This window comes from Miscanthus floridulus, chromosome 10 (assembly GCF_019320115.1).
Source record: "Miscanthus floridulus cultivar M001 chromosome 10, ASM1932011v1, whole genome shotgun sequence".
Classification (NCBI taxonomy): domain Eukaryota; kingdom Viridiplantae; phylum Streptophyta; class Magnoliopsida; order Poales; family Poaceae; genus Miscanthus; species Miscanthus floridulus.
This window is the reverse complement of record NC_089589.1, coordinates 92,644,941-92,668,824: the sequence shown is the minus strand read 5'-3', so window position 1 is coordinate 92,668,824 and position 23,884 is coordinate 92,644,941. Positions and strand designations below refer to the sequence as shown.

The following is a 23,884-nucleotide window of genomic DNA, read 5'->3' as shown; positions in this document are numbered from 1 at the left end:
TCGCGAACAGAGTCGTTACCCCGCGCGACTGGCAACGGGAGCAGGAGGCGCTCGACCGCCGCCGCCCGGGGCCCGGCAACTCCGGCGCCGGTCCCTGCCACCGCCGGCCCCCACCCGCCGCTGCACCACCACCCCGCCGCAGGCCCCCACCCGCAGAGCAGTCTGCCCGCGCCCAGGCTGCGCTAGGGTTTGGGCCGCGGCTGCAGGGGCGCGCCGGCGGCCTCCCCCTCCACCGGTCGCCGCCACTAGGCGCGACGCTGGCCTCCCCCTCCACCGGCCGCCGCCACTAGGTTCTTGCGGGTGCGGGTTTTGTTTCCCAAAGTTTTGGGTTGACCCGAACCCTAATGGCCCGAGTGGAGTCCGCCTCTGCATCCACGTTCCTCGATCCTCAGGTAGGCTTTAGGCAATTGTGGAATGTTGCATCGACGCAAGTTTTCGACGCAAGTTTGGAGTTCGTCCCCTGTAAATTTTTGTGGTGGGAATCTGGGATTGGTAGGGAGTGGATTTTGTGCCTCAAAAGTTTCCAGTCGCAATTCTGATGGTTAGCTGGCATGGGGAAAATTATCCATCAAACAAACAAGACAACATAGACTTCGAAAATTTAAGCGTTCTATGTTTTTAGGTGTTTTCTTCCTGTTTTAGTCCTTATTTTTTTTTATTTCTTCCCCTATGTAATGTTGGGCTCTTCTAACAGAATATTTTATCGCTTACTCATATGTTTCAACGCCTCCATTAGGACTTACTCCCCTTTTACTTTTTATAAATAATTGTTGTTAGACTATCATTGATGTTTGGTTCCACCATCAATGATGTTTGGTTCCTGTGAAACAGGGAGGAGAGGATGAGGAAAGCTATGTGGGTTTGCTGGTAAGGGTGTCACTTCTGCTGCTCAGCAAGGATTTCTCATTTGAGATCCAGCACTATGGCAATAAAATACATCAGGTCCATTTAACTTCTTTCGTTTGACTACAGTGCTTCATCTAACATTAGTAGTATCATACCCACGGTCTGCTAACATGTAGAGGGCCAAATACTAATTAATAATGGAAAAACAACTGGCTTCACCATGTCAGGGTTCAAAAGATTGTTAGTGCTTATCGATGTCCTAGTCTGCACGGTGTGCTTGATGTCATGACCTCTATGCTTGATGTCCTTGCTGCTGCTGCCATCCACCTTGCTGCTGCTGCCAGCCACTTGCACCACCCCCAGCAGGCCTCCACTACCTCATGTTGTGCACGGGCGTCAGCATCCGGCTGTTGCTGCACGGACGACTTCAGGGCTGCTGCTCCGATATCATGTAGAGAATTAGGGGAACACCTCACACCCAATTAGGGGGGGTGACATTCATATATATAGTCAAGTACAACCTGGGGTACAAGTAACATGATATACATGTGTTAGACTATACATATCTCTAATACCCGCCCGCAGTCACAGCGGGAGGGAACTGGACGCAGAGACTAGACCTAAAGTCATTAAACAACTGTACAGGCAGTCTCTTAGTCATAATGTCCGCGAACTGATGAGCTGAGGGAACATGTAGCACTTTGAACTGCCCCAAAGCCACCTTCTCACGGACAAAGTGAATGTCAATCTCAATATGCTTCGTGCGACGATGATGAACTGGATTGGCAGTCATGTAGACCGCGCTGACATTGTCGCAATAGACAATGGTCGCCGAAGGGATCGAGATATGAAGCTCCTCAAGCAGCTGGCGCAACCAGCAACACTCAACAACTGCGTGAGCAACAGCTCGGTACTCCGCCTCTGCACTAGACCGAGACACCGTGGTCTGCCGTTTTGAAGACCAGGAAATCAGATTGTCTCCAAGGAAGACGCAGTAGCTTGATGTAGAGCGTCGAGAGTCGACATCCAGCCCAGTCGGCGTCGGAGTATGCCGTGATGGATGACACGCTGCCAATGCCGAGGTGCAGACCGACATCGGGAGTGCCCTTGACATAGCGCAAAATGTGTTTGATTAGAGCAAGATGCGGCTCCCTCGGGTTGTGCATGAAGAGGCAAACTTGCTGAACGACTTAGTCAATGTCCGGCTGAGTCAGCGTGAGGTACTGCAAGGTGCCAGCACGACTCCGGTAGTCTGAAGGGCTAGCAACTGGAGCTCCATCGGTGGCAGACAGCTTGGACTTGTAGTCAACCAGTGTCGCCGTGGGGTGACACTCGGCCATGCCGGCCCGCTGAAGAAGGTCGATGACATACTGTCTCTGGGACAAGTGGAGGCCGTCAGAGGACCTTGTGACGGAGATGCCGAGGAAGTGGTGTAGGGCCCCAAGGTCTGTCATGGCGAACTCAGAGCTGAGACGGGCGATGATGCGCCTCAGGAGATCCGAAGAGGATGCTGTGAGGATGATGTCATCGACGTAGAGTAGCAAGTATGCCATCTCCACCATCTTTGAAAATGAACAGAGAAGCATCAGACTTCGCCGCAGTGAAATCGTGCTTGCAGACGTAGGTGGCAAACCGTTGATGCCATGCACAAGGAGCCTGCTTGAGGCCATACAATGATTTCTGCAACAGACTGACATAATCAGGTGTAGACGGGTCAACGAAACCAGAAGGCTGATGTGCGTAGACGGTCTCCTCAAGGTCACCATGAAGAAAAGCATTCTTCACATCGAGCTGATGAATCAGTCAGGAGCGTGAGGCAGCAATGCTGAGCACAGTCCGGATGGTAGCAGACTTGACGACCGGACTGAAGGTCTCATCATAGTCGACACCATGCTGCTGGGAGAAGCCACGGACAACCCAACGAGCTTTGTGGCGTGCAAGAGACCCGTCCGCATGATATTTGGGCTTGAAGAGCCACTTGCCTGTCACAATGTTGGCACCTGGTGGTCGAGGGACGAGGCGCCATGTGATGTTGTCGAGAAGAGCCTGATACTCATCTGCCATCGCAGCACGCCAGTTGGGATCAGCCAACACACTGCGATAATTAGCGGGCAGCGGAGAGGTCGACGTTGCAGACAAGTCCTTGTAGTTGACAGGCACAGGAACTGTCTGTGTGCGTGTCATCATGCGATGGAGTAGGGGATGGGCCAGTGCAGGCCCCTACATAGGCCAGCGAGGAGGTGCAGGGGGCTGCAGCAGCCCTGAAGTCGTCCGTGCAGCAACAGCTGGACGCTGAGGCCCGTGCACAACACGAGGTAGTGGAGGCCTGCTGGGGGTGGTGCAGGTGGCTGAGGAGCAGCAGCTGTACTGGTCGTACCACCAGCAGTCGAAGAAGTAGACGCAACCGTGTTGGTGGACAGTCGAGCTTCAGAAGACCGGCGCTGGAACACCTTGTCGCTGAAACGCCTATCAGCTGGCGCTGGTGCTGGTGCAGGGGGCCGACGCTCATAGGTGAGGCCAAACCGGCCAGTCCCGCCCAGAGGTGCAGCAGGGGCAGGACTAGGCGACTGCTCAGGAGGACCAGTCGACTGTACTGGGAGGCGAGCAGGGCCAACCATGATGATAGCCGGATTGTTGAGGTCTTGGGTCAACGGCTGCTCAACCTCTGGAACAGAGGGAGCGACCGAAGTAACATCCTGCAGAAGAAAATCAAGTGAAGCCGGCACAAACGGAGTGGCGGCAAATGAAAATACAGACTCATCAAAGACCACATGGCGGGATATAATCACTCGTCGAGTAGAGATGTCAAGACAACGGTGACCCTTGTGAGAGGTGGGATAACCGATGAAGACACATGGCGTGGAGCGAGGTGCAAGTTTGTGGGGAGCCGTGGCACTGATAGGATAACAGAGGCAGCCGAACACGCGAAGCTGAGAATAATCCGGTACGGAGCGATGGAGGATCTGGTACGGGATTTGGTGGCCGACGGAAGTGGAAGGGTGCCAGTTCAGCAAGAAGGTTGCTGTAGCCAGCGCTTCAGCCCAGTAAGAGGGCGGCATGGAATCATGGATCAGCAGCGTGCGGATGGTGTTGTTGATAGTATGAAGCATACGCTCGGCTTTGCCATTTTGTGGAGAGGTGTATGGGCAGGATAGGCGAAGTAGGACACCGCGACTCGATAGGAATGAAGACATGGCATGGTTAACAAATTCTGTGCCATTGTCAGCCTAAAAGCATTTAGGCACACAGCCAAACTGAGTCTGAGCGTAGGCAATGAAATTAACAAATGACCATATACTTCAGATTTCTGATGCAGCGGAAAGGACCAGCAATAATGAGTGAAATCATCAAGCATGACCAAATAATATTTATAACCCGAAGTACTAGGAACAGGGGAGGTCCAGACATCACAATGAACTAGAGCAAAAGGTTCTGATGTAATGGAAATTGAACTAGCAAAAGGCAGGCGCGTGTGTTTGCTGAGCTGGCAGGCATGACACAACGAGTGTGCTGTTTTATTACATGTGATAATCGACATGTTTCTAAGGCAAGCGACGATGGAGTCGGACGGATGACCAAGACGGTGATGCCATAAGGTGGACGTGACGGCGAGATTGCAACTAGCGGCGGTGGATGGCGAAGCTGGGGAGATGGTGTAGAGGTCCCCGCTGCTATTGCAGCGAAGAATCACGCGTCCCGTCCATGGATCCTTAACAGAAAAACCAAGTGCGTCAAATTCGATAGAACAATGATTATCACGTGTAAATTGACGAATAGAAAGAAGATTGCGATGTCAGGTGCAACCAGAATGTTGTTGAGATGAAAGGAGATGTTGGCTGTGGGAAGGATGGAAGTACCACGACTAACAACAGGTATAGAATGACCATTGCCCACAGTTATGGATGAAGAATAAGGAGGAAGGCGGGTGAGTAATATACCATCCGAAGAAGCCATGTGAGATGTGGCACCAGTGTCCAGAACCCAAGGATTAGTACCCTGAAGCGCCATCTGGTCCAATGCCGAGATGAGACCCGCCTGGTTCCATCCACCAGCTTGAGGACCCGGCGGAGGAGCAAACCGTGGCTGCTGGAGGTAAGCCGGAGTGGAGAACTTGGCTGGAGCGAAAGCCGAGGGCGCCTGCTGCTGCTGCTGCTGCGGAGGTCCAAGCAGCCCCTGCCCCTGCCCACGCCACGCTGGCTGCTGCTGCTGCGGCGGACGGAACCAAGGCTGCTGCTGCTGGTGCTGGCCGGGCAGTGGACCATAACAGACCCACGGACCAGACTGAGGAGGCGCACGCTGACCACCTTGCTGCTGCTGCCAGCCACCTGCACCACCCCCCAGCAGGCCTCCACTACCTCATGTTGTGCACGGGCGTCAGCGTCCGGCTGTTGCTGCACGGACGACTTCAGGGCTGCTGCTCCGATATCATGTAGAGAATTAGGGGAACACCTCACACCCAATTAGGGGGGGGGGGGGGGGGGGGGGGGCGACTTTCATATATATAGTAAAGATACAACTTGGGGTACAAGTAACATGATATACATGTGTTAGACTATACATATCTCTAATATTGATAAATACTTATTTGTTTCCATTTGCATTTGCAGCATCTCTTGGAATTCAGGCGTGAGGAGCTTATCAGCACTAGTCTTAATTTGATAGTAGAGATGGTTGTGTCCCCTAGTTCAAGTTCTGATGGAAGCATTCATAGTAGCAGCAGTTGTGATTTGCGAATGGACTGTGATGAGAGCGAATTAGAAGTCCAGGTGATTTTTGTTGTGTTTACATGTATTATATATCCAGTAATTTGTCTCTACAGCAATTTCGTCTTTATTCTTCTTAGTATTTATATTTTTTTTCCTCAGAGGCTCATGGCAATTGACATATCTGATGACAACATGGTTGACGGTGGTCCAGAGGGTGTTCATCCACATGTGTTGGTGAGTACTTTTCTTTTACTCTCATCTATCTGATACTAATACTCAGTTGAGCTTATTCTCTTATTAAAACTCTTTTTATTAATGCTATAGAGGTTTTCTGGACAGGCATATGGTCCTCAACTTAAGGGATGCCTACTCCTTGCAGAACATAATATTCTATGTCAAGCATTTATTGCGATATCTTTTTCCAGGTATGGCGCTCTTTAGCCTGGCTGTTCAATATGCTCTCTACCTCTCCCCTCCCTCCCTCCCTCCCTCTCCCTCTCACTCTGCGTGTGTCTGTGCATGTACGTGTACATGCGTCGAATGCTCAAAATAGAACTATTTTGTAAGCTTTTTCATAATTTGTTTGCCAACATTGATTGGCGACTAGAGTGAGGCAAGTTTTTCTTTTACCTATGAATGTAATCAAGTGTTCAAAATGGAACGATCTTGTTAGATTTTGATAATTTCTTGCCAATACTAATTAGTGACTAGAGTAGTATCAGAGAGGCAAAGTTGTTTCTTTTATTTAATGACCATTTGTATGCTAGAGTATGATTACCTAATTTTAAGGTTGTTTACAGGAACAGCGCGCACCATAACATCGAGCACAGTAGCACTAATCTTTTCATACTTAAACTTCTCAACATGATATGGACCCAACCAGAGTGGGAAGATAGTTTTCTCCATACCGGTCGTGGTTTATCATGTCTACTTTCTGATCATTATTTCTTGAACTCGGTTTGTTGGGTCATAAAGTCATCCGAGGATGCCCTCAAAGAAATCATAGGAGAAGAAATTACTGTGAGGCAGCAATCTTATGATACCTATTTTGCTTCCCTTCTACGCTTGATCCTTCCTCTATTGTTGCAGGTATGAAAACTAAACTTAATTTCTTTTCCCCAACTAGGGCATCTGTTTGATGTTCGGTGTTTATATTAGTTTTTTTTGCGAGTATTACATTTATTGTGTTTAATATTTTATCTTCAGTTCCTTCGGTGCATCCACAATCTCTGGAAAGATCAAATTGCTTGCAATCTGTCTGAAGAACTTGAAAGCGCTAAAATGCTGATGATTGGTGAGGAAGGTTTTGAACAGAATGAGACAGGGGAATTATTGGAGGAAATCCGAGAGCGTGGGTAAGTACATTGCTTGCAGCAATTGAACTGTTGATTCTATTGTCTACTTCCTTTTCTTCACTTCATATTAGAGAACATGTGCAGTACTAAGCATAAGCAATGAAGTGACACAGAAACCATGAGAAGCTTAATGTAATAGTGATGATAGTCTGATATGCTCCCTCCATTCCAAATTATGACATTTTGGCTTTTCTAGATACATTGCTTTTACTATGTATCTAGACATATTGTATATCTAAGTGCATAGCAAAAACTTGTATCTAGAAAAGCCAAAACGTCTTATAATTTGGAATAGAGGGTGTAGTTTATTTTCTTAATCTGAGATCCATTACTTAAATTTGATCTTACGTCCAGCTTCACAGTTCAAGATTTTACTTAGCCTAACCCTTTTATGGCGCGGGCGAGCCAGGCTCTAACTGGCTGGGGGATTTTGGGTTCATAGTCCATATGGTAAGGGGAGGGGAGTTCAAACATCAAACAAAGATCACCATAGGTCCCAAATAGAGATTCGTATTCAGGTGAGATTTGAAATGGGTCAATACTTGATAACTTGGTAATCAAGCAGCTTACTGATTGTGATTGAGGCAGTATATGCTATTCCTTCCATCACAGGTTTTGTGCCTTCTGCTGCTCAGTACTGTCCTAAATCGACATAAGGCATGTAGATGACATATTAATTTTTATTGTTATAGTTTATGGTATTTTACGGTCCATGACTAATTTTACTTTGCACTTCAAATTATCGCGACAGAATTTATTTATACTTTGTGCATCCTTTTTCTACATTGCTTTCAGTAATTGGCACATGATTGGTTATGTATTGCTGCAGGTACAAGGTCATTGGTCTATGCATGTCTCTTGAAGGAGCATTTGTTGGCCTTTTGGATAAATCCTCCTTTTGTGTTGCTTTTGAGGATTTAGAGACTATGGAGTTTAGGCATTTAAGCAAACTTATCGATGCTGTTTTCCTTCCATTGGTTAGAAATTGTCCTATTGAATTATGGAAAGAATGGATCTTGGACCTCTTGCGACCTTTGCTTAGACACTGTGAGAGTGTACTTTATGCTGCTTGGTTCAGTCTTATGCACAATGGTCGAGCTAAAGTTCCTTATTACTTTGTCAAACTTACTGAATCAGCAGAAGATGTTGAGGAATTGGAGCGTTCTCAACTGCTTGACTTCACCCGTGTAGTTTGTCATTTGTTTGGAAATCTATCCAGTCCAGAATCAAACAGTGGCATTTTTCATGGGTGTTTTGAAGATGCCAGTGATAGCAGGATAACTGCTTTCAAGGATCTGGAATCAGTATCTTCAAGTTCTCTTATTGGGTATGAAAAATAATTTGTTTACCTTAAGTTCTATTTGTATTAGTCTATTAAGTGAACAAAGATAACACCTAGATATTCCAATTGTTTGCAGGTATCTTTTGGTTCATGATTGTTTTGGGAGGTTACGGATGAGCTTATTTGGGTATTGGGCCGATGATGAAGCATCCAGAAATGCTGTTCCCTTTTGCCTTGCTTTGGTACGGCTTGCTGGTGTCACCAAAGATCAAAGACTTAAGCTATTTGTTTTAGATGAACTGCTTCCGTCGCTGATTCAGCGTCTAGATGATCAGCTTCCGTGTGCAATTAGACGTCTTTTTTGCAAGTTGAACCCAGATATAAGTGTTAGTGTTAACGAGGATCTTATCGTACTCTGTCGCGAATCATATGATTATTTGTCAAGCAATGTCCATGCAGAATGCCAGGTATCTGACTCATGATTTTTTTTTCTTTTCTGAATTTTGTTGTACTGCTTTAAGTTGAGAAGCGTCATTAACAGATGCAAACTATTTTTTTTGTGCAAACTTAATTATGCTAGAACATAGAGGGGGGAGATAAGGGCATAGGCAATGCTGCAGATAACTTCATGTGTTGGTTGGCACAGCAAAAGATAGATTTACGTGCAAGGGCACATCTTGCTGTGCCAAATGAATTTAATAAGCAGAAAACAGAATGGAATTGGGAGGTTAGTGCTCTTTGTAACTTCAGCTTGGATACCTCAATATTGAACTGTTATCTGGTTTGGTTTTGGTTCTTACTTAATAGAAACTATGTTTATTTATTCGCCCAGTTTGAAGATGAATTTAGAAGATATCTTCCAATTTATATTGATATGTTGAAGGAGGTAGATGCAATACTCAACAGTTCAAAGGTATTTTTTTCCTTCCTAAAGAAAATACTAACTGCTCAAGATTTTTATTTGATAATGCAAATTGGTATATCAGGGCTAGCAAAGTGCTTGTAACTTCCACAGTGCATGAATCAGTTATGTTATCCATTAACATCTAGGTACTGCAACCTGCAGTTGCAGGTGTAAATCTAATTGTCATTGAGCATGAGATGGGGGAATGCGAGGGTGACGGTACGTTAGAACAGTAGCCATTAGGTCAGAGAAGTTACGGAATTGTTTAGATGTCTTGCCTTCATAGCTAGTTTTGATAAATGATTCCCCTTGTGGCTTAGAGAAGATTGAGGAGGAAACGAACTAATTTCCCCTTCAATCCCATCCATTCCCCTCCAATCCACATGGCGATTGGGCGTACCCAAACAAGCCCTCAGTAAGGTGTGAGATCTCTTTCATAATCAACTCAGCTAGAATGTCTCGTTGGATAATTTTTACGGCCTATAGGAGCAACCCTTTCACATTTGCAAGTTTAGGAAACATCTGAAGCATTGGTATTTGAGAATGTTAAATTGTTCAATCAAATGTAATGCATCTACTAGAAATATCATCGAAATGAACTTAGCTGCAGGCTGTAGTCCTTGGTGTATTGCTGTAGATATTTTTTTGGTAGGATTCTGTTTTAATTTCATAATATTTGCTGAGTTACATAGATCAGGGTAACATCTCATGGTGTTCCATGTTCTTTATAAAATCAACAGTTCCCTTTGTTTCTTAATTAACGCATTTGTATATGTTCATAAAATGGGTGTATGGATATATTAATCTACATTGCAGGTTGATTATTCTGATTGGGAATTTCTTGAGAAACTGAATCCTGAGTTTAGATCCAAGCTTGCCATTAACAGCATTGAGCATCATCATTTCATTACCATCTCAAAAATGCGAAGAGTATGGATCTTGTTACCTCAGTTAGCAGCTGGGCATATGGTTACATATATATATACTAATACTAATACTAATGTTGCTTATATATGTGTATTTAATTTTGTTATTGAAGCGAAAGTATTACTCGATGACTCAAGTCAGAAATCACAAAGAAATGGCTGTGTTCCTTCGCCAAATCATTACTCTCAAACCATATATTAAGGTACTTTGTTGCTATTGTTAATGATTAGAAGGCACCAAAGGTCACTAAACTTGATTGGACATGGCATGTCACCTAGGTCCTTGAACTATTAATTTGCAGTTTATGTCCCTGAATCATGCTAAGCAGTTCACCTGAGGTAAAAATGCCCCTAATTGCTGTTAATCTATCTGCTTGGCATCTTTGTGTCATCCATATCACCAAATGTTGCTTCCCCATTGTTTGTATCACTACAACCCACATACATTTTGTTGGCCCACGATCTCCCTGCACAGGTAAGCAGCTAGCTTACCCACAATCCCACATACACACACACAGTCACTTGGCTGGAGGTAGAAGAAGAGGTGAGCACAGCACACACACACACAGCTCGAGCAACTCCTGCTGCTCTGAAAATGTATGGGAGTGTTTTTGTGGGTGGCTTAGCCCCTAGCCAGGCTTCCTAGATGCAGTCTCTTGTTGTTTGGTTGCCTGTTTGGCCTCCTAGCCAGGCTTAGCTAAGCCAAAAAGGCTCCTCCAGGGTGGCTTGCTGGGAACGTGAGGGAGGGCTGTTTTCGTGGAGCCTGGCTTGCTCTAGCGACCACGATGAGTCCACTCACCCTCTCGCTAAGCCACTGGCTCCTCCCGTGCCGGCCGCCGCACCAGCATCCTGCCGTTCTCGAGCCGGCCGGCCGTGGAGCTCGTCCGTGGAGCTCGTACGTGTAGAGAATCACCACACACCCTATGTGGGTGGGGAGCCTTTCATATATATAGCCAATAGGCATACATGGAGAGTACAAACATGGTAAGCTATTACCTGTACAAGGAAGCTATCCTAGGCTATATATAGAAATAGCCAATCTAGGAATCTCTCTAATTGAGCCTAATTGATCCTGATATATACATATCCTAATAGTACGTTCGTTCGTCCGTGGTGGCTGGGAACTCATCCATCCGTGGCTGCAGCTCACCCGCTCAAAGATGGTGGCTTGGAGCTTGTCCGTCCGTGGCTGGAGCTCACCTGCTTGAAGATCTACCTCGCGCTCGAGCTCGTCCATGGCTGGGAGCTCTTCTCCCGCTACCCGTGCGCTGCGCGCGGACGATGAAGGGGCCGGAGCCGGGGCTGCCGGTTGGAGCAGGGGAAGTGGCGTTGTCTCCCGCGCGTCGGCGCTAGAGGATGCGCCAGTGGTGTCCATCGGCGAGGGGCCAGAGGAGTTTCGAGCTGGTGGAGGACGACGAGCAGCAGCCACGGGAATGGCGAGGCTCCGCTCTGCTCACCACCTGTTCGATGGCCAGTGTTCAGATGGGGTGATAGCCAATGCAACCAAAGCAGCCAACCAAACAGAATATTTCCTGTACAGGCTAAGATAGCCAATGTAACCAAACAAGTGCATCTTGTACTATCCTATGCAGGCTTAGGCTAGTCAGGCTTATTTTTCTAGCCAGGCTCCTGCAAGAAGCACAACCAAACAGACCCTATTTGGCTGAACTGAATTGCTTCATTGCCTTGGCATAGTATATGTACAAGTGCTAGTACCTCTACCAGGTACAATATGGTATGGTGAGTACACCAACTACCTACTCCTAAGTTACATGGCTCAGCTCAGCCATCTCTACACTACATGGCTGATGTAAGCCACTACAACTATGGCCTGTTGCCTTACTGCTACAGCAGCAGCGAGTGGACAGCAGGGCTGATCAGCCTCAACTCCTAATCTGCAGCAAAGAGAGAATTGGGGAGCAGCAGATTATGTCTTACACATTTTAACATCACTTTCTTCCTCACTCTTACAATGAACAGATAAAGTTCCACTACAACCCACATAACTTAGAACATCACTTTCTTCCTGGCTCTTATCTCTCCTGTTAGTTTCTGTGTTGGCACAACTTGCCTTGTTAGTGTCAAGATCAGCAGTTGAAAGGCTTACCATAGTTTTGGACCACAGGTGAACTGCTTAGCAAGTTTATCGACTCGCAAATTAATAGTGTCCTAATGGTACATCAAGACAAGTTTGGGACCACAGATGTATTTTACTCTTGTTTTTTTGTAGCAACTTTCAGCATGATATATATGTGATTATTTCACAGGGTTCCGACCGTTTTAGCAGTGTGATTAATCGTCTTGAAAATATTGAGACACCATTCAGTCGTTTTTACTCCTATGATGTGGAACGGTCTGTTCGTGTGAGTTTTTCAATTATTTGTTATATATAATTATATATGCATTCTTAGTTATTTAGGTAGAAGTACTCTGTTTAAAGATCGATCTATCTATTGTTTCTCCCAAGTCTAAAGAACCTTTTTTTTTCAGGTCCTACTTGATTCAGTATTGTATTTCTGGGAACCTCAGTTTCATCCTCTAATCCGTGAAGTAATTTGTTGACAATTCAGAGCACTGGAGTTCTCGTACCTGTTGAGTTGCTTTGTTACATTTTGCGTAATGCTTTATATTTTGCAGGAACATAAAGAGTTTCTTTTATGGATAATTGAGCAATTAACTATGGGTAAAGAATTTGATGATTTTCAGGTCTGTTCATATAGTATTTGTGATAACAATATGAACTTCTATCGTTTTGTAAAATCTGATTTCCTTGTTTTTGGTTTTTCAGCCACTGACACCAGACCCGAGAGACTTCCCGACACATTTGAAACCATATGCAATACAATATATTTTGACGAAGCTTAAAACTTATGAGGTATGCCATTGAGGCATTGAATTCCCAGATTTTTTTTTTCTAGTTGTGCATAATATTTATTTCTACTTGTGCAAAATGTTTTGTTTTATCTGACAGTACATTTCATATGTTGACTTGGATATTGTTTGTGAGGATTGAATAAAGCTCGCAGTTAAAACCGAGAAAAGCCAATAACATTCTTGTGACATATGTGAAGAATTGTGGATTCCTTTTCAAAAAGAAAGCATATCTCAATGGATCCAGGAACAGAACTAATTTTAAAAATGAACCCTATTAGCATTGCACTATGTTGTGATAACATTATGTTTACGAAGTTCAGATGTCCTTCCTACAATTTCTTTGGACAAAAGAAATGTACCAGTTTTAGTTGTTCACTTGTTCTACTCTTGCTTGATCCTGTTAGATTTCAACTATGTTCTGTTGATGCATGTACCATTTTTAATAAAATTTGTGGCCTGAACATTCAACTTGGTGTGATTGCTTATGATAAATTCTGTTTTTTTAATGGACTCAATATGACAAACTGATTGCTGATTACCACTATTAGAAATAATTGATCTTGCTAAATGTGCAAAATTGTTTAAATCTATCTCTCCTTACGATCTATAGTTTTCTCTAGGTGTTTTCAGTTCATGTTAGAACTTCCATTATGCCATTCAAAACATGGCCAAATATTTAAAAGAAATCATGCTCATCTAATCAGGTTCTTACCAAGGACCGTTATATATCATGCTACAAATGAGAAATCATATATCATGGCACTCTGCTTGTGGTGTGCCGTTATGAGGGAGATGCCCCTATACAAAGGGCTTTTGGAGTGTTTAAATCAAATGTATTTCACCATGTTATTCCTTTCGTTAAAGTTTATTTCATACGGTTGCTGTGGTCAGTGATCTTTCTAGGTGACTGATTTTTATCATTGTTTCCAGTGTAACATATTTTTCTTTGGGTAATCTTTAGTATGTTTAGTGCCATGGTTATCAAGTCGTCGCCTAGGCGTCACCTAGTCGTCACCAATGCGTTCAGGCGCTACAAAAAACATCCTGGGTGTCCCCGTCGCCACGACCAAAATCCAGCAAAACAAGAGAGGAGGGGAGGGAGAAGAAAGAGAAGAACTAGAGGAAGACCAGCAGGATTCAGGGAAGGCCAGTCTCCTATCTATGCCCCATCCCCATTGGCTCCCATGGCCATGGCAGCTTTCCTCACCGGCCAACCGCAGCATCAGGGATGTGAGAGGGGCAGCAGCAGGCCAGCAGTTCTTGGTCTGCATAGAAGTGGAGGGGGATCTGGAAGGCGGCGACAACAGCATGGGAGAAGGGGAGGGGAAGAGGCAGGGAGTACCCGAGGAGAGGTGCCAGAGAGAGGGAGAGATAGAGGTGGTGCCTGATGGAAGGGGTCTCAGTAGGGGGAGTGGCAGCTCTAGGTCATGCTTAGGGAAGGTTACAAGGGCTGATTGGTGGTCTCTTGGGCTGGGCTTTCTTAGTTTCTTCCCATTTCTTCTTTTCTTTTTTGTTTTCCTTTTCCTATCGTCTCCACACTGCAGCTCTGAAGTTCTTCATATTCATATGGCGTCGCCTTGCGCGCCTTATAATCGCCTAGGTGTCACCTAGGCGACTCTAACGGGTGGCTCGCCACGTCCCACCTTACCGCCTTAATAAGCATGTTTAGTGCCCGTTATGTCTATATGGTGCTGGGACTAGTTCCAAGTAGCTACTTCTAGTAGCTTGAAACTTAAAGGTAGACCTAATGTTTGAACTATGCTATGGCTTTGTGGGATGTTATGGCCATGCGCGAGGCTCATGTGGCTGGTTAAATTAGGAATGAGTCAAATCGACTAATCAAGGAAGGAGATTATCTAGCTAGGGAAGTCATAGAGATTTTTTTTCTCGAACTACGCAGGAGAGCTGCGCGTCATTTCATTAAGGTAGAAGGAAAAAACGGGTTTGGGTAGCCCCTACCCAGTTACAAAACACACACCAACACATCAACAGCCATTATACTAAGGCTCACAAAACACACACCAACACATCAGCAGCCATTATACTCAGGCTATGCCAGAATCGGGAAGAGGTGATAAAACAGAGAGCACTAGCTCTTGGAGCTTGGAAGCCCCAGCCATGCACCATAGACGGCCCTCAGTGTTTATAGCCCTAAGAACCTCCTGAGTGTTCGGCCTGGCCTTTTCAAACACACAATCATTCCTGTGTTTCCAAATCTCCCAAGCGACCAGGATTATCAGAGAATTAAGGCCCTTACGCATCTCTTTTGGTATAGCCAAGAATGTTTTCCTCCACCATCCAAAGAACCGGGTCTCGGGAGATTCAGGAGCTAGGTGTATCAGACCCAGGTGTTGGAAGATCAGCACCCAAACCTGGCGGGAGAACACACAGCCAACCAGTAAGTGGTGGATTGTCTCCGGAGCTTGGTCACAAAGGGGGCAAGCCTCCGGATGAGACAGACCTCGCTTAGCCAGGCGATCAGCGGTCCAACATTTGTTGTGAAACACTAACCAAATGAAGAATTTGCAACGCGAAGGAGCCCAGCTTTTCCAAATCCTCCTCCAAGGCCCAATTCTGACAGAACCCTCAAAGAAGGCAGCATATGCTGATTTACTGTTATAGGACCCCGATTGACTTAACTTCCATTTGTATTGATCTGGAGTGTCTTGCTGCAAGACAATATTCTCCACAATATCCCAGATCTGAAGGTACTCATACATGACCTGAACTGTACGCGCTCCCTTGATGTCACCCACCCAGCGATTATTTTGGAACGCTTGAGCAACAGTCCTTCTTTTGGTCAACCTTTTAGGGACCGTGTTGAACAGATTGGGAGCAATTTCATCCAAAGTATGACCATCCAGCCAGCGATCTGTCCAGAACAAGATTTTCTCCCCATTACCAACTATTGCATCCACAGCAACATTAAAAAGGGCCTGAGTGTTTCTGGAAATTTGTACTGGAAGACCAGCCCATGGCCTAGAAGGGTCTGTCTTTTGTGCCCAAAGCCAGCGGGCCCTTAATGCGCAGCCAAGCAGTTCCAGGTTAATAATTCCAAGTCCTCCATATTCCAGAGGTCTCTGCACCTTTTCCCATGCTACCAAGCAATTACCACCATTGGCCTGTTCCTGTCCTTTCCACAAGAAGCCCCTTCTTTTTTTGTCTATAGCCTTGAAAACCCATTTTGGAAGATTCATGGCTATCATAAGATAAATGGGAGCAGCGGTTAAAACCACTTTTACCAGTACCAATCGCCTGGCTTTGTTTAACAGGGAAGCTTTCCATCCTGGAAGATAATCAGCCACCTTATCCACTAAAGGCAGCAGTATTTCTTTGGTCGGTTTGCCAATTGTGAGTGGAAGACCAAGGTAGGTACAGGGGAATGCCTTGATAGAACAGGAGAGAACCTCAGCTGTGAGAACCAGCTCTTCATTAGTACAGTTGATAGGAGACACTGAGCTTTTTGATAAATTGGTTCTGAGTCCCGAGGCATGTCCAAACAGGTCAAGGAGGTGGTGGACTGTGTTAAGATCTAAACTGTCAGGTCTCAAGAAAATAACAGCGTCATCAGCATAGAAAGAGACCCGATGCCGGGCCTGCTGAGTGGCTAGAGGTTGAAGCAGTGCCTCCCTGGATGCATACTCAACCATTGAATTCAGAACATTCATTACCAACAGGAACAACATGGGGGAGAGAGGATCCCCTTGTCTAAGGCCTCGGTGGTGAACTATGAATTCCCCTGGTTCTCCATTCACTAGAATCTGGGTGGTCGATGTGGATAGGATCAGGCAAATCAGATTACACCACCGCTGTCCAAAACCCACATGGCGAAGGATTTCCAATAGAAACGACCAGGAGACAGAATCGAAAGCCTTAGATATGTCCAGTTTGAGCATGATATGAGCTTCCTTTTTCCTATGCAGGGATTTCACCATCTGTTGTACAAGCAGAAAATTATCATGGATGTTCCTGCCTCTGATGAAAGCACTTTGATTTGTAGAAATCAGAGAGGGGAGAAATGGAGCCAGTCGATTTGCCAAGATCTTAGTGACCAACTTAGCAAAGCTATGAATTAGGCTAATAGGCCGAAAATCCTTCATCTCTAGTGCATCTATTTTCTTAGGCAGCAGTGTAATGAAGGCCGAGTTGAGCAGTCTGAACTTAATGACATGGCCATGGTGAATAGCATCCAAAGCCATCAACAAATCGCCTTTGATAACACTCCAGCATGTTCTGTAAAAGCGCCCAGTAAACCCATCAGGCCCAGGGGCTTTGTCCAATGGCAAGAGATTTGTAAGGATTTTTTTTTTATCGAGCACGCGGGAGCGGGAGAACTGTGCATCATTATATTAAGAAGAAGAAAGGAGTCTATATGACTCGTACAACCCCTATAGGGGCAAAGAAGTTACAAAAAGGATTCACCAACAAACCGTAACCACAATGAGCAAAACAATTTTGACAATATGCTTCGGAGCACTTTGGCTCCTGCCATACACCATAACGTTGCCTCATCTCTAATATCCTGCAAGATGGCAGCAAGATAAGGAGAAAACCCTTAAAAAATACAGCCATTCCTATGTTTCCAAATTCACCATGCCACCAAAACAACCAAGGAGTTGAAGCCCTTGCAAGATAAAATGGGAACCATTTGTAAATCATGATACCACCAATCTTACCTTTAGTTCTCCAAGCCTGGAGCTAAGTGCTGCAGTCCAACTATGGATAGCACTGAAAACTCTTCCAATCTTCTCAATTGCTTTAATTGCCCATTTAGGGAATTCCAATGCTATGAGCTGATAAATTGGAATAGCTGTGAGCACTCCACAGACGAGGTGGACCTCCCAGCTGGACGCATCATGTTTGCCTTCCAGCTAGGTAACTTATCAGCAATCTTGTCAATTATTGCATAAAAATCTGCCTTAGAAAGTTTCTAAGAGAGTGGAAACCCAAGATACTTGCAGGGGAATTCTTGCACTTTGCATGGGAAGGTCTCTGTCAGAACTTCTAATATCTTGGTTCTGGGATTGGATTGGACTGGACTCACAGAACGTTTAGAAGTGTTAGTAACCAGACCTGGTAATAAGAGATAGAAATAGAGATCAAGTTGGTAACATTAAATATAGTTGCACCGAGAATCAAGTCAGTAGTCCCTACATAAAGGGCCCCAACGCATGTAATTTACTCCAAAGAAACCAAGCAAAAATATACACAGTTTATACCTGGCCGATGATAGTCTCCTGTCATTTGGCATCAAGCTTAATGTCACCGAGAGCAACCTTGCATTTATAATGGTATTTGGAGCCATACTCAAGACGATGCCATAGTAAACTATCAATGCCAACTGGGCTTTAACTCTCCATAGGAATATAGGATAATGAAGGATGGAATCCTAGTGCAGTGATGCATGTTATACGCTGCGGTTTGTAGCCCTACTTTATTTTATTCAATTTATTTCGATTTGCCTGGTATGACAAACAGAATTCTTGATACAATCTGAAGTTTTGGATTGATAGATTTCGTGGAAGTTTTTTCCCTGCTTGAAAGCAAACTTTGTTTTGTTGGTTATTATCTGGTCTTTTTCTACCCACCACATAGTTATATTGCTGTTAAGATGGCTTGTGGTCATGAAACTTCATGTTTGCATGCTTTAGATGCCCTTACTGTGCATTTTGGGAGCATGTACTTTGTGAAATATTCGTAGTCGGTGTGTGTTTGATGTTGATTCTCCAAACCTAGCTCGAGGTCTGTTGCTCGCTAGTGAGGAGCTTATTTTTTGGGGTTTGGCAGGGGTACGAGGTGTCGATTACCTCCTCACCCTGGGGCCGAATGGGAGTTAATTTTGGGTTGACGTCGCTGCCTTTGTGTGATAAGCGCATGTCTGTTTAATTTGAACAACATGGTGTGAGTGGGTGTCTTGTATGGGTTCCTTTCTCATTTTTTCTTCTTAATATAATGATGTGCATTTCTCCTGCTTGTTCAAGAAAATACTGTGTGCATTCAGATGTTTAATTGCTATTTATTAAGTTACATGAAATATAGAAGTACTAACTTGTGTTCTGGTTATGTGCATGAAGGAATACTAGTGTTCTTACCCTTTTTTTTCACTATAATTGTCTTTTTTTTGTTATGAAACGGTATCAATTTCTTCAGTATGCAATGGCTGAAGTGCAACTCCGCTTGCATCAAGAATATGATGACTATTTGGCTTCAGGGGTATGACAAATTTTTTTAACTACGTCAGGTACCCATAACTGCATTACTGCAGTAAAATATAATGAGTTACCTATGCTGCTGATATTTTTCAGGAAAATTTGTTTGGGGTAGATGTAGACAGTTGTGCAGTGACTCAGAAGTTCTCAAATTTGGACCATGGTCTTAAAGAATTGTCTCTCAAGGTGCCAACAATATTCCTTTGGGTATTTGATTTTGGTCAATTTATTCCTTAACAAGCATGTCCTTTTTTGTAGCGAAGAGCTGCTATTGTGAAAATCTATAATGAAGATAAGTTATATTCGGATTGCATAAGAGACCTCATTGCAGATGAGTCGGTATGGAATGAAAATAGTATTTCGATAATATATTTCTGTTATGCATTAAAATATTATAATGCCTTCTGTTTCATTTTTCCTGTCTTGATTCTTGAATGCCTAACAAGTTTTTGATAAACTGTTGGTTTTACTGGAAATAAATAGCGAAGCGCCAGGCATCACCTTATTTAATATTCAGTTAACAAATTGCTTCTTGATGTTGTGGAATCTATGCTTACGGCAGTAGATTATAGATTTATTTTGATATCCAACTTTGACAGACCTAGTTGCCCCCCCCCCCCCCCTCCCCCATCATTTCTGCAACATCTGAAATCCTGCCTTAAGGCCTTGAGAAAGGGAAAGTATCTACAGCATTTGCTTGCATCATAGCAAGTATGCTGCATCCAATGGTCATGATTTGTTTTTATTCAGCTAGGAGTTTACAGGTTATGTTGTTTGGCCCAAGCTAATCAAAATGAGATGTCAATACCACTATATTTGGTTGGAGCAAACATGCAACATTGTAAACCTTTTGCATGCACACCTGGCTAACAAGGAAAAATCTGTTCAGTTGAAAAATAGGTGCTTCCAAGAGATCTGGTCTTGTGACAGCTGAAGAACTAAATTTTGTTATATTGGTTGTAACTCTATCGTAGCCAAATGTGCTTGGTTTAGGGACTTCTGAAATCAGCAACTTGACCTGTACCTTTTATTTGTTTCGAGTATGTGAATGCATAGGAAGGTAGGAAGTGTGTGAATTTATATCAGTTTCCTATTTTCTTGATTATCATGAGTCAACAAGACAATGGTACAATGATACGCTATCATTATTTAAAACAAAATTTCATTTAAAGCATGTAATGGTGCATAAACATGTACTGGCGTGTGTTTATAACTCATCAATGTATAATTGTTCCCATTATTGTATTTTGCCTTTAGAAATTTAACAAAAGATTGCAAGTAAAACTGGAAATATAAGCTTCACTTGTCTTTTATTGCATTTTCCCCTACACACATGTATCTTTGTATTAAGAAGAGAGAGGGCCCAGAATCCTTACAGCACACACCCACACACCCTTGTTTGTTTGTTTGTGATTACATTCACGCCCTTACAAGAGTCTGTCTTTTATTCCATGGTTAAGCTGATTCTTTCTTTTTTGATCTTATGGTTAACCTGATTCTGAAGTTCAATACCAACACATTTCAGCGAAGAAGTCGTCTCACAAACTTGATGAGGGAGTTTGAAGTCGAAGATTTTTTTTCTGTTGACAATGATCGTGTCAATTTGGTACATGTTAACATAATGAGAATATGCCTTTTATGTTCATCGCGTCCATGCATATCAGTTATAATATTATTATTTGTGTAGGAGAAGACAACAGAACTTGTAGATACATTCAAGGATGAAGTTTTTAATGGGCGTTATCTTCCGAGACATTATGTTATCCGAGGAATCATTGTATGTTTTTCTAAACGACCTTTAATATCTTGCGTTTTGAGTCATTATTAATGCCATGTTCAAATTTCTTTAACTGTCAGGATTATAGAACAATATTACTACAAAAGGATATGGGGCGAGCCTTCAAGCAGGTGGTATACTAGAACTTGTTGAAAGTATTCTTTTCCCTCAATTGTTTTTCTAGAACTTGCTGGGGCACTTTATTTTTCTGGAAAGTGTTTGACTCATAGGCTTAGATGTGTTATACATATAGATGAACATTTGTGTTATTCTTGTTGTTGTACTTGAATCTAATGGATGATTTCTTCTAGGTTGTTGGCGATAAACATGATAGATTGAGAAAATATCTTCCTAAGGTTTATAAAATCTCTCCCTCCCTGCGCCCCCCCCCACCACCACCACCACCTAATCTTGCATATTTTTCCAGTTTTGGAGGGACACGCGACACTACAAGCATAAGTTCTATTACATTGTTCGAGAACCCTTACGAAAGGTTAGTATCCTTAGTCCTCTTGAGCTTAAAGTTCTAATGGATCATTAATGATTGTTGCGCAAATAAAGGGATGTAGCTTGTTGGCTTTATTAGCTCTACCATCTGGTTATTGTATGCTAGTAGTATTTTCTATGCATGTTTTTAATATTGTCTTGATTTATACAAGTTGGACACGGGATAATTTGGTGAGACTAGGTTTCTGCCCATGTGTTGCTACTGTCGAACAAATGTAAATCCCATTAATACCATGTCATCTTCATTGTATTCAACGAGCGCTAAGCATGTTGGAAATAATCTTGTGTCTAGGTGCATGCTCGTGTCTAGGTTCATAGCCTTAACTTTAGCTTAATTTCAGCATGGAGTAATAGCTATGTTGATATTCTACATTAGTTAGGAGGCTATCACAGCCTGATTTGTAGCTCACAGCTGGCTATATAAGTAGAAAATCAGAAAAGAAGTCATTCCAGCCACCAAACCCTTTGTGTTCGTGTGTGTGTTCTTGTGTTCCTGAGGCTATTTGCCTTTCATAGCTTTGGACTTTATGTTGTAGAGTGTAGGAAAAAATGTTGATCCCATGCTCCGCTGATATGCTCAAATATTCGATAATACTAATTCAAGCTCTTACACACTGACACTAAGGTATCGATTGGTCTAACATGTTATTATTCTTCGTTCGGTGCAATTGATGATCTAAAAGAGCAATCAAATTACAAATATATTGTCCTGTTGAATTGACATTTTGACATTAACCTTTAGAGGCAATTCTGAATGGATGGTGTTAATGCAGACCATCACCATTAACAAACCACACAAACCCTCCTTTTCTTCACGTCGCCTCACCTGTTGTGTTTCTCTGTTGCTTCATCTTAGTCGCTCCATATCAGCACCATAGTTGTCCTATCTCGCCGCACTGCCCCACCCCACATCCCCTTCCTCCACCGGTAGCATGCAGCTCCTGCCTCCCTACTCTTTATCCGACAGCCCTTCGATCCCTCCTCCAAATCCGACGGGATCAGACAGCGAGGGATGTAAACGGAGAGGGTGGCCTGGTGGAGGGGGTTGATGGGAGGCTTGGGTCATGGCCACAGCGTCTGGTAATCTGGTTCCTCCTTTGCGGTTGTGCTCCAGCTGCGTCGTGGCCCTGCGTCTGGCTCTTGCTTGGGGGCGAGGCATGGGGCCACATGTCGGTTGCCACGGATTGAGCGTGGGAGAGTGGAAGCCGAGGAGGCGGTAGAACATGGGTGGGAGAGCGAAATGCAGCAGGAGCAAGCAGGGAAGAGAGGTGTTATTAGCTGTCTGAGAACATCTGTGCCTCAGTGAAACATTTTGTAACAACAAATCTGAGAAACCTTACTTCTAGTGCTATTCTAATTCATATGTACTGCAATTTTTAAGATTTGGGCAAAACTCTTGACAAAATTACATGGTCTAGAGGTGAGTATAACATAATTAATCATTGTTGGAATTGACCTGTCCAATAAAATATTAATTCTAGATTTAATACAAAATTTTTAGCTTTGGGCTTTATCGCATATTATTATTTTGTTACCCAAGTTGTGTCTATTATTTATCAATTGATTTATACATTATTATGACAAGTGTCCATTTCAGATCTTCGTGGAGCCACGGGTGCTATTTTACCATACTGCTTGATCAGTTGGCACTCTATTTACCTGTACCTGATGTTCAGTCTCCTTTCTTCTCAAGGCTTGCCAATCTGGAACTTTAGGTTATACTCTACCAATTTTTTTTAGACAAGAGTTATACTCTACCAATGGATACTCGATGCCCTGGCATTACAAGTTCTATAGCTGATGGATGCCCAAAATTGTAGCATACCTTCTGTTTGAGACGAACAATTTGTAGCATATAAGCTGCTTATTGTTATAGATAATATATTTTGTGCAGTCTCTGGGTATTTGTTCTAAATAGGAACATGGCATCAATGTTTCGATGTGTACTGTGCACTTAACTGTTGGCCGTTGTCTCTCTGTCTATATCTGTGACAATGCAAATTGTTAAGGTAGGCATGCTTTGTGAAAGGGAAAGCTTTGTGTTGGGGTTGACAGATACAAGAAAACTGTAGGTAACCTTGCTCAGAGAATGCGTAGCATGCAAATTCTAGTCAAGGAACAGCTATATGCCTTTCGGGTTCATGGCAACTGGGTCTCATGTCTGATATTATGGAACCTTGTGGTAAAGCATTATATTTGTATTTTATGTCCTAGTCCCTACGTGGACGAAATTTAGCCTTTTTTCCGCAATGGACAGCAATTGAAATCAGAAATTCTGTCGTCCGTGCTGTTTTTTTTTTTTTGGCTGAGATTTGTGCCTCGAACATCTTGCCTAATCACTAGCTATTATAAATACTGGCGACAGCATATTAAGTTTATGTTTGGTTCAGCTTGTAGAAAGTGCTTGCTTCTATTGCCAAAAAACATAGCATTAGCCAAAAAAAGGTTGAATCTAAAATTGTTGGAAGCTGCTGTTTTTATGTAGTACGATTTTTACA

At 43.7% G+C, this 23,884-nt stretch overlaps 1 protein-coding gene across 3 annotated transcripts; it reads left to right on the top strand.

Moving 5' to 3' along the window:
- Positions 1-214: 214 nt before the first annotated feature.
- On the top strand, positions 215-23,326 carry LOC136486867 (uncharacterized). 3 transcript variants are annotated; one of them, XM_066483922.1, is made up of 26 exons: positions 215-392; positions 832-942; positions 5,454-5,612; positions 5,712-5,786; positions 5,892-5,977; positions 6,353-6,641; positions 6,759-6,907; positions 7,737-8,234; positions 8,326-8,656; positions 8,770-8,916; positions 9,022-9,102; positions 9,910-10,023; positions 10,133-10,222; positions 12,287-12,382; positions 12,510-12,569; positions 12,657-12,725; positions 12,808-12,894; positions 19,044-19,106; positions 19,199-19,288; positions 19,361-19,441; positions 20,628-20,708; positions 20,790-20,879; positions 20,960-21,010; positions 21,191-21,235; positions 21,307-21,372; positions 22,984-23,326. In XM_066483922.1, exons 1-26 carry the CDS (start codon positions 345-347, stop codon positions 23,023-23,025), a joined length of 3,099 nt encoding a protein of 1,032 aa, XP_066340019.1. In that variant the 5' UTR covers positions 215-344; the 3' UTR covers positions 23,026-23,326. The 3 variants fall into 3 exon arrangements, with proteins under 3 accessions (XP_066340019.1, XP_066340018.1, XP_066340020.1); XM_066483921.1 differs by having other exon boundaries at positions 5,877-5,977; XM_066483923.1 differs by lacking the exon at positions 9,910-10,023 and having other exon boundaries at positions 5,877-5,977.
- The last annotated feature ends 558 nt before the right edge of the window (positions 23,327-23,884 follow it).

Coding starts and splice junctions, on each gene's coding strand:
- LOC136486867 (XM_066483921.1), top strand. CDS start 345: ATGGCCCGAGTGGAGTCCGCCTCTGCATCCACGTTCCTCGATCCTCAG. Junction 5,613..5,711: donor AGAGCGAATTAGAAGTCCAG/GTGATTTTTGTT, acceptor TTTTTTCCTCAG/AGGCTCATGGCAATTGACAT. Junction 5,978..6,352: donor ATTGCGATATCTTTTTCCAG/GTATGGCGCTCT, acceptor GGTTGTTTACAG/GAACAGCGCGCACCATAACA.